General features: G+C 62.2%; 1 protein-coding gene across 1 annotated transcript; it reads left to right on the top strand.

Annotated features, from left to right (window-relative positions):
• Positions 1-1,530: 1,530 nt before the first annotated feature.
• On the top strand, positions 1,531-8,478 carry LOC119090713 (S-adenosylmethionine synthase-like). The gene is given in 8 exon segments (XM_037213569.1): positions 1,531-1,638; positions 2,738-2,850; positions 4,223-4,366; positions 5,185-5,310; positions 6,410-6,551; positions 6,554-6,581; positions 7,733-7,835; positions 8,341-8,478. Coding segments are annotated over 7 exon segments (768 nt in total). The 5' UTR covers positions 1,531-1,638; positions 2,738-2,763.
• Positions 8,479-8,682: the final 204 nt, after the last annotated feature.

Raw genomic sequence — 8,682 nt, 5'->3', positions numbered from 1 at the left:
GCAGCTGGCGTGACGGGACGGAAGTGGGACGGCGGCGGCGGCGGCGGCGGCGCCGTCAGAGTGCGGGCAGGCGGCGCGGGTCTAGTTGCCGCCTCGCCGCCGGAGCGGGCAGCGTTGAGCCTGCGCCTCGCCGTGCGGGACGCTGGCATTGTGCCTGACGGGTGGCGCAGTCGCTCGCCGCGCCGCACCCCTACGGTATTGGCGTCCCACATAGCCCCATCAGCTCTGCCCCTCCCGCTCCTCGGTCATCCGCCGCCGACCTCGTCCGCTGCGCCACGCCTGCCCCCTCCCCCTCCCCCCTGGCCGGCCGGCCGACCCGGCGCCGGGCGAGCGTCGTCGAGCGGCCGGCTTGGGATCGGCCGGCCCCGCCGACATGGCTCATGGCCCGCCGCGGCTTCCAGCCGGCGGTATCGACGCCGGCGTCTGTTGACGGTGCTGCGTGGCCGTGCGACGCTCGTAACAGCGGCCGGGGTCGATGAGGGCGCGCCCGGCGACCTAGGCGCGCGGGGAGAGGGTGGTGGATACACAGGCCGTCACGAGCCAGCGGCGGCTGGAGTCCGCGCGGCCAGCCACTGCCTGGCCGCGTGGACTCCCCTTCCCCCTCGCTTCTTTAGCTCACCGTGGCGGTGAACACCTGACTCCTGTGAGCCGCACCGTACCTGCGAATGGCGCAGACGGCCAGATGGATCGCCCGAAGGTGACGCGGCGCTCGCGGCGCCAAGTCGACAGTTGTGGCGCACTTGTGGCATTGAGCGCCGACGCCGACCGTCTGCCGTCGTCACTGCTGATGTCAACGCTTGTCAGATTTTGTTCTCCGCTTTTGTCCTGTTTTTGTCGTGCTCGTACACCAAAAGGTTTGTGTTGTGACTAGTGACTCGGGTGAAGCGGCCTTGAGTAAGGCATGGAAGGGGGGAGTCGATAATGCGTTTTATGCAAATGTGTGTGGGAGATTTTGGATCAGAGTTTTACGTGACGACTGCTTGAAGCTTATCAAATGTCTTTCGTTTCGCGGTCGTATTGTGCTATTTTCATGGATTTGGAGTAGCCGATGTAATAGCAGATTGAAAAGTAATGATTTGGTTCCCTGGCCATTTTCATCGCCAGGCCCCAAAGTGCGCTCAGATTTCAGACATAAGCGTCCAGGGTGTACACGTAAGGTGCTGCCCATGCCTGAAAACACCCTGTCAACAGTCCCAAAACCGTCTGTAGGACGCGGTCACTCTCGTAATCGGCGCATTTGGCTTCAACGGCGCCCACGCATGCCTCGCAACCAAACCCCGCTCGCTACTGATCCTAACCTGACCCGACCTGACCTGAGCTGGCCTTGGCCTGACCCGATCTGACCAGGCCTTGGCCCCGATCCGACCTGACATTTGCGCGGAGATCGCGGTCGAAGCGGGCCAGTGGTTCAGGTGCGTCCGTGATCGCTAGATTTACCTCACGCGCTGTATCCGGTTTTCCCTTGCCTGGTGGACCTGACGGAACCTGACCTGACGCGCCGTCCCCTCCTCAGAAGACCACCACCAAGACGGGCATGATCCTGGTCTGGCGGCGAGATCTCGTCCAAGGCGACCGTCGACTACCAGCGGATCGTGCGCGACACGATCCGTGACATCGGCTATGACGACTGCCGCAAAGGTCAGGCGCTGGATGCTACCATCTACCGGCGGCCGAGGCAGACTCTGCTTGCATGCGAAGCCGCGGGTCGGCGCTGACCGCTGGCGGGGAGGGGCTTATGGCCTGGAAACTTGTCCGGTCCGGCCCTTGATGTCCGGGTGGTTGTGGTTGGGAGACGGCTAGGCGATGTCTTCAGGACAGTGCCGGATGTTAGGAAAAAGGCCCGGGTTCGGTGGTCCCCGGGGGAAGCGCTTCGGCCTGCGCTAGGGACCGCCGCTCGGGCCTGCGGCACTGTCGCCTGTTTCGAGTATGAAATGTGTTCGTGTGTGGGGCGGATATCGCTCCCGCGAGGTCTGAACGAACGCCCCTGGCGGTGATGTCTAGTGCGTGTGCATGCGCTTGTGTGTGTCGATGCGTCGGTCGCCGTGTCTCTTCGGAGTGGCATGACCGCCTTCGCCCTTTCCCTCCCCACTTGACTCCCCACTGCCTTGTGGCGGTGAGGCCGCGCACTGCACCTCACGCCGCGACTTCCAGCCGGAGTTCTCTGCTGACCGTGGCACTGCACTTAACGTTAACCGCGTGCTCGGAGTTCGAAACTCGCCCAGCCCCCTCCGTGCCCGTGTGAACACCGGCCGCGCCGCAGGCCTTCGACTTCAGACGCTGAACCTGATGATCGCCGTAGAGGCAGCAGAGTCCTGAGCATTGGCGGCCGGTGTACAACATCGACCGGCACGAGGACGATGTGGGGGCCGGCGACCAGGTACTGCACCTGCCGGCGGCCGCGGCCAGCGCAGCCTGCACGCGGCGCCGCAAAGGGACTAACCGCGCCGACAGAGGGGATGGCGAACGTGGCGGCGGGCGGCGGCGGCTCTGGTGCGGCGCCCGGGGCTCGACAGGGGGCGGCGACCGGCGACGGTGCATGATGGAGTCGGCGGCGGCAACTGCATGCGCTGCCCGTCTCCACCCCGCTCTCACTACCACCAACCAGCAGTCGGTGTCCGGTGCCGGCGGCGAGCCCGGTAGCCTCCGGCCGGCCGGCCGTAGAGCCTCCCTCGTCCCTGAACTAACCGGTGACTGGGCTGTGCTTGCCGCGGGGCTGACGGCCCGCTGCCGGCGGCAGGGTTCGACTACAAGACGTGCAGCATCATGATGGCGCTGGAGGAGCAGAGCCCCAACATCGCCTCGGGCGTGCACGTAGGCCGCTCGGACGAGGACGTGGGCGCCGGTGACCAGGTGACCGTGGCGGGTCTGTGCGACTACCGTTGCCCCCTGTAGAGCCCCAACGCCGCCTCTCCGTTCAGTCCTCCCTGTCCCCATGGTCTTGATGCAAGCACGAAAGGCCTTAAGCTCCTGGTTTGCTGGCAAAGTTGAAAGTTCTTCCGTTGAGATAACGACCTGCGATATACTGGGAGTACTGGCTAAACGACTCAGTAGGCAGGAATGGTAAATAACGTTATTTTGACGGCATTCGATATGTCGAGCTCGATATCTTGAGGATGTATATTTAAGGTGAGCGCAGCTCGAATTATTGGGTGCCGTCATTATAGTCGCACAGCAAGTACTTCCTGGTATATTAAAAGTTGTGTGAACTGAACATCAGACATTCCAGCTACGTCCCCCGTCTCCCGCTCTGTTCCCCTCCCCGTACCCGCCACCCATCCCCGCCGCACCAGGCGACGTCTCTGTCCCTGTCGCGTCTCCACGTCAGCCCTCCCCCCTCCCCTCCCCACCCGCCACCCCATCCCTGCCGCACCAGTCGACGTCTCCGTCCCTGCCCTTCGTCTTCCTCGCGTTAGCTCCCCCCCCCCCTTCCCCCTGGCCCGTCTCGATATTGTAGCTGCATGCTCGGAACCCCTATCGGCCTGTACCTGCGGTGCGGCCTTATGGTGGGGTCCGCGGCTCTCGCTCTCCTCAGCAGGCGCTGGTGGGGGCCGCCTGCCGGGGCTGGTCGGGGCTGGGGTGTGTGTGTGGTGGTGGCGAGGGCATGCTGACGGTGGCTGGGCGTGTGTGTGTGGTGGTGCTGACGGTGCATGCTGACGGGGATGGCGGCTGGGCACCGATTGGTCGGCGCGTGCCGCGTGTTCGCCTGGTACAGCACTGACGTCACTGGCCGGGCGTGTGAGTACTGTGGGTTGTCGTTAGATGTCCAGCTCACTGGTTGCTGAAATTGTTTATTGGTTGGAAGGTTCCCCGCGTTTTGGCCTCCTGTTTCCTTGTTATGCAGCACTGTTATGTGCTGACTGGCAGAATAGGGGAATGGGTTGCCACTTTGTTTGGCCTTGTTACTTATGATTTCAGTTCTGCTTTGTATGTTACTGGTTGGCTTCATGCGAAAGTTCTTGTATGGTGCACGAACGTCCGGTTCTTTGAGTTGCGGAACATTCGCAATAATTGTCTTGTCTAACCTAAATAGGCGGGATCGTATATATTTTAAGTCGCCTACACTAGTGCAAAAAGGTAAGGTTTCAACCCATTGAATAATTGTACATCGCGGTGGCACGCGCAACCGTGCAGTACCGCAGCCCAGCCCGGTCATGCCTCGCCCTCGCTCCCGCCATTGACCTGACGCGACCTGACCTGCCGTGACCTGCCGTGACGTCGCAAGGGCCTCATGTTCGGCTACGCCACTGACGAGACGGAGCAGTGCATGCCGCTGACGGTGGTGCTGGCACACGCGCTCAACCGGCGTATCTCGGAGCTGCGCAAGGACGGCACCCTCTGGTGGGCCCGGCCCGACTCCAAGACGCAGGTGAGCCCTCCGGCCGGCCTCCGGGCAACTCGCTACAGAAGTCCCGCTGGAATGACGTGGGGCGAAACTCAGCGGCTCTAATCAAGTATTCACGCTGGACCCGCTGCCGCGTGCCCCAGCGAGCCGTGGCTGCGCAGGCGAAGGCCGCATTCCTGGGCTGTGACGTCAGCGGGTCACGTGCGTGCGGAGCCGTGGTAGCGCTGGCTGAGGCTTGCCCGCCCTGGGGCTGTGACGTCAGCGGGTTAGGTGCCTGCTGAGCCGTGGGTAGTCGGCTGGCTGAGGCCTGCCCAGCCCTGGTGCTGTGACGTCAGCAATTGACGTGCTGCCGAGCCGTCACCAGGTCGGCCGGCGGGACAGCAGCCGGCTTCTGTCGACGTAGCCTTGGCGCCGCTGGCCGATATTGTGATTGTGATTTGGAGGGGGGGGGGGGGGGGTTGCTATGCGGTTCCCGTGACGAATCTGTGCCGTGGGGCGGGATACCGGCCGTTTCAGTGTCGATTTGTGGAGAGGTCCGGAGAGGTCCGAGCGCGTGGTATTCGTGACCGCTGTATGTTTCGGCGCACGCGGTGTGGGTGTCTCAGAGTTGGAGGGCGTGCGCTTATGCTGTTACGCACGGACATATGCCATAGCACTCGCAATTATAAAAAACAACATTGCTGAAGTTTATGCAAAATAAGATAAGATGCGCGCCTCTGGGTCCCTTCAGGCTGGTATGTATTAAGCGCTTCCTCCCTGTTTTACTCCTGCGCTACCACATGTGACTCGTGCTGCCATCTATCATTTGCCAGCTGACCTGTGGTTTGACGCCGTGCCGCCAGGTGACGATTGAGTATGCGTCGGACGGCGGCGCCATGGTGCAGCGCACCGTGCACAGCGTGGTCGTGTCGGTGCAGCACTCGCCGGATGTCTCGCTGGAGCAGCTCCGCCGCGAGGTCATGGAAAAGGTCAGCATCAGAGATGGGAAGGGGGGAGGGGGATGCTACTCTGGTGACAATCGACCATGTTCTCTGTAGACGTCTGCGGCTACCTTTCCCTATGCTTCAGAGATGATAATGCAGATCTTTTCTTGCGTTTTCTTCCATTTGCATTTGCATCCTCATTCATTTGGCATGCAATTGTGCGATGTAGTTTGGTTGTCTGTCGAATGGACATTTCATAAAAGGAGCCGGACCGTTGTCGGGGATCCGTGTTAGCGCGCACGTCTGCTTAGTGCGTCAGGTTCTCGAGGGAAGCGGTCGTGTGGTCGTGGCTCACGTTAATATCTCGTGTAAATGGGTTCAGTTCAGCCACCAAGCGTCGGTTATCTCTGAGTTTGGATGTTATCTCTGAGTTTTTCTGACAGCAATTGTTTTTCTAATATACCGGGAGGTACTGGTGAAGCAATGTTATCAAGGAAGGGGTGGCTATATCGACAATGTTCGACGTTTCACGCTTTGCTCAGTGATCACGAATGAACAGGGTGGACTTAACCTTGTTCACTTCGTGATCATGGATACAGCCTGAAACGTCGATTGCTTTCCACTCCATATGGCTTGTGCTTCCTTGGTGACGTCTACCTCGGGGCGCGTCGATTATTGACGGAATAAGACATGCCAATTCGTATCGCGAAGGAAAGACCAGCAGCTCATAGCCTTGCTGAAATGGTAGTTACCTGCTCCCTACCATGCCGGTATCCTCCGGTGGATGAGGGCCTTGTGGTTAACCGTATGTAAAACGTGCTCCACCAGTTAGCACTAGCTGGTGGCTTCGGCCGTCAGCTGGTGGCTTCAACCGTCAGCTGGTGGCTTCGACCGCCAGCTGTGTTTCCGTCCGGCCTATTACTCCTCGCCGGCTGTGTTTCCGTCTGGCCAGTTGCCCTGCCCACCAGCTGTAACATGAGCAGCCGTAACCAGCCAATCGCCAGACAAGTAACAAATGGCCCATTGGTCGGCCGAAACACCACACTTCCGGCCGGCCGGCGCGGGGGCTCGCCCCGCTCCCCGCGACGTCGCGACAGGGGCGTACCGCGCGCTCGCTGCCCGCCCCCCCCCGCGCTTCCGCCAGGTGATCCGGGAGGTGATCCCGGCCAAGTACCTCACCCCGCAGACGGTGTACCACGTGAACCCGTGCGGCGAGTTCATCATCGGCGGGCCGCAGAGCGACGCCGGCCTCACCGGCCGCAAGATCATCGTGGACACGTACGGCGGCGGGGCGCCCATGGTGGCGGCGCCTTCAGGTGAGCACGGCGGCTGGAGGGCGGCGGCGCTCGGGGCGCCGACGGCGGACAGGCGGGAGGCGCGTTGCCAGGAAGTCGCTCGAGGGACGGGGGGTGAATGGCAGGCTGTTCGAACTCTCGCGAAGTTGGACTAAACTTTGTGGCGAAAATCGCTCGGTGTCTAGTGTACGTCTCTTGGCTGGAGGGTGGTTGGGGGTAGAGGGGGGCTTGGCTCGTGCCCCTCCCCTCTGCGTTGGCTACGTCCTTGGCTGTGATAAGCAAGAGCTGGGAAGGCTGCGTTGTTGGTCAGCTGTTGCCGAGCATGCTCTGGCGGAGAATCGGGCCATCTTACCGCTCTCTCCGACGTATCTTGGACCGGCGAGGGGTTCGACAGGCGGTTGTATGGCTGGGGGGGGGGGGGGGGGGGGGGGGGATCGGGCCAGGAGGCAGAGGGTACGGCCAGGGAGCAGGCGGTATGATCAGGGAGCAAAGGAGTACGGTCGGGGACGGGAGGGGTATACTCAGGGAGGAGGGAGGGGGTGCGTTCAGGGAGCGGGGGTACGGTCGGGGGCAGTGATATCGAGTGGACGCCTCTATACCGGCCACAGGCGACTTCCTCTTCCTGTTAATGTTGCGGCGGGACTGTTGCCGCGTTGTACACCGCTGTGCTGTCCGGCTCCTCCAGCTTGCGAAATGGTGCGGCCCGAATGCTCTGTACTCGTATGCAAGTTATAAGCACATGAGATGTCTGCCCAGAACCGATCTTACCATCCGAGCGCCTATTTGTACAGACAAGTCAATTAAACAACTGCCGAATTGGGCGACAGCTGAACCGGCCTAGGGGACGTCCCCGTGAGCCGCATCGATGTCCCCTCAAACTGCACCAACCTTCTCGTAAAACTGCACCAACGTCCATTCAAGCCGCGCCAACGTCACCTTAAACGGCACCAGCCTCCTCTTACACCGCGCCAATGTCCCTTACACTGCGCCAACGTCCCGTTGAATTACACTAACACCCCCTTAAATTGCACCAACGTCCCCTTAAATTGTACCAGCGTCCCCATAAACCGCACCACTAAATGACCGCCACGTGGCGCGGCGTGGAACGGCGCCGTGGTGCGCACCTGGTGCCACAGCACCATCTAACCGGGCGCGGTCCTCGGCGTCCACAGCGGCAAGGACTACACCAAGGTGGACCGATCGGCAGCGTACGCCGCCCGCTGGGTGGCCAAGAGTCTGGTGCGGGCCGGCCTGTGCCGGCGCTGTCTCGTCCAGGTGAGCGCCGCGCCTCCTCCGGCCGGCTGAGGCGGCGCCCGGCGTCGGCGCGGCCCGTCTTGGCGGGAGGGTTTGGCTGGGTGCGAGGCGATGGATCCTGAGTCAGAATTCGCGCGAGCGCCGGTCTGGTGTGGGGTGGGAGCGGGAGAGGCTGTGGAGTTTCTGTCCAGTGACCGGCGGCCTTCCTTCCGTCAGCATTATCGTCAATTCTTGTTTGTTAACTTCTTGCTCACATTTATTCAATGACGTTCGTTCAGTTATGTTCGTCATCACTTACCATCGGACGCCACTCGCGTGGCGGACACGAACGCACGCATGGGCGCAAGACGGCCGCCGCCATCTGCGTGTGTCCCGTCCCAGCCGTTCCGTCTCCACCAGTCACCACAGCGCACAGCGCGTGCTGTCGGCGGCCGGTGCCGTTTTTCCGTGTCGGCGCTTGTGGCGGCGACGCCGACTGGTCCGGCGCTGTGCTGACGCTGTGCTGTGCCGCGGCCGGCGCTGGCAGGTGTCGTACGCCATCGGCGTGTCCGAGCCGATCTCCATCACGGTGTTCCACTACGGCACCAGCTCCTACAGCCAGCGCCAGCTGCTGGACATCGTCAAGAAGAACTTCGATCTGCGTCCGGGCAAGATCGTCAAGTGAGTGCGAGGCGAGGCGAGGGGAGGGGAGGGGCGCGCCGCTGATGTCAAGTGAGTGCGAGGCGAGGCGAGGGGAGCGCCGCTGACGTCAAGTGAGTGCGAGGCGAGGCGAGGGGAGCGCCGCTGACGTCAAGTGAGTGCGAGGCGAGGCGAGGGGAGCGCCGCTGACGTCAAGTGAGTGCGAGGCGAGGGGAGCGGCGCGCCGCTG

This window comes from Pollicipes pollicipes, unplaced genomic scaffold, assembly GCF_011947565.3.
Source record: "Pollicipes pollicipes isolate AB1234 unplaced genomic scaffold, Ppol_2.1 Scaffold_1600;HRSCAF=1878_pilon_pilon_pilon, whole genome shotgun sequence".
Lineage (NCBI taxonomy): Eukaryota > Metazoa > Arthropoda > Thecostraca > Pollicipedomorpha > Pollicipedidae > Pollicipes > Pollicipes pollicipes.
This window is presented reverse-complemented; position numbering and strand designations above follow the sequence as displayed.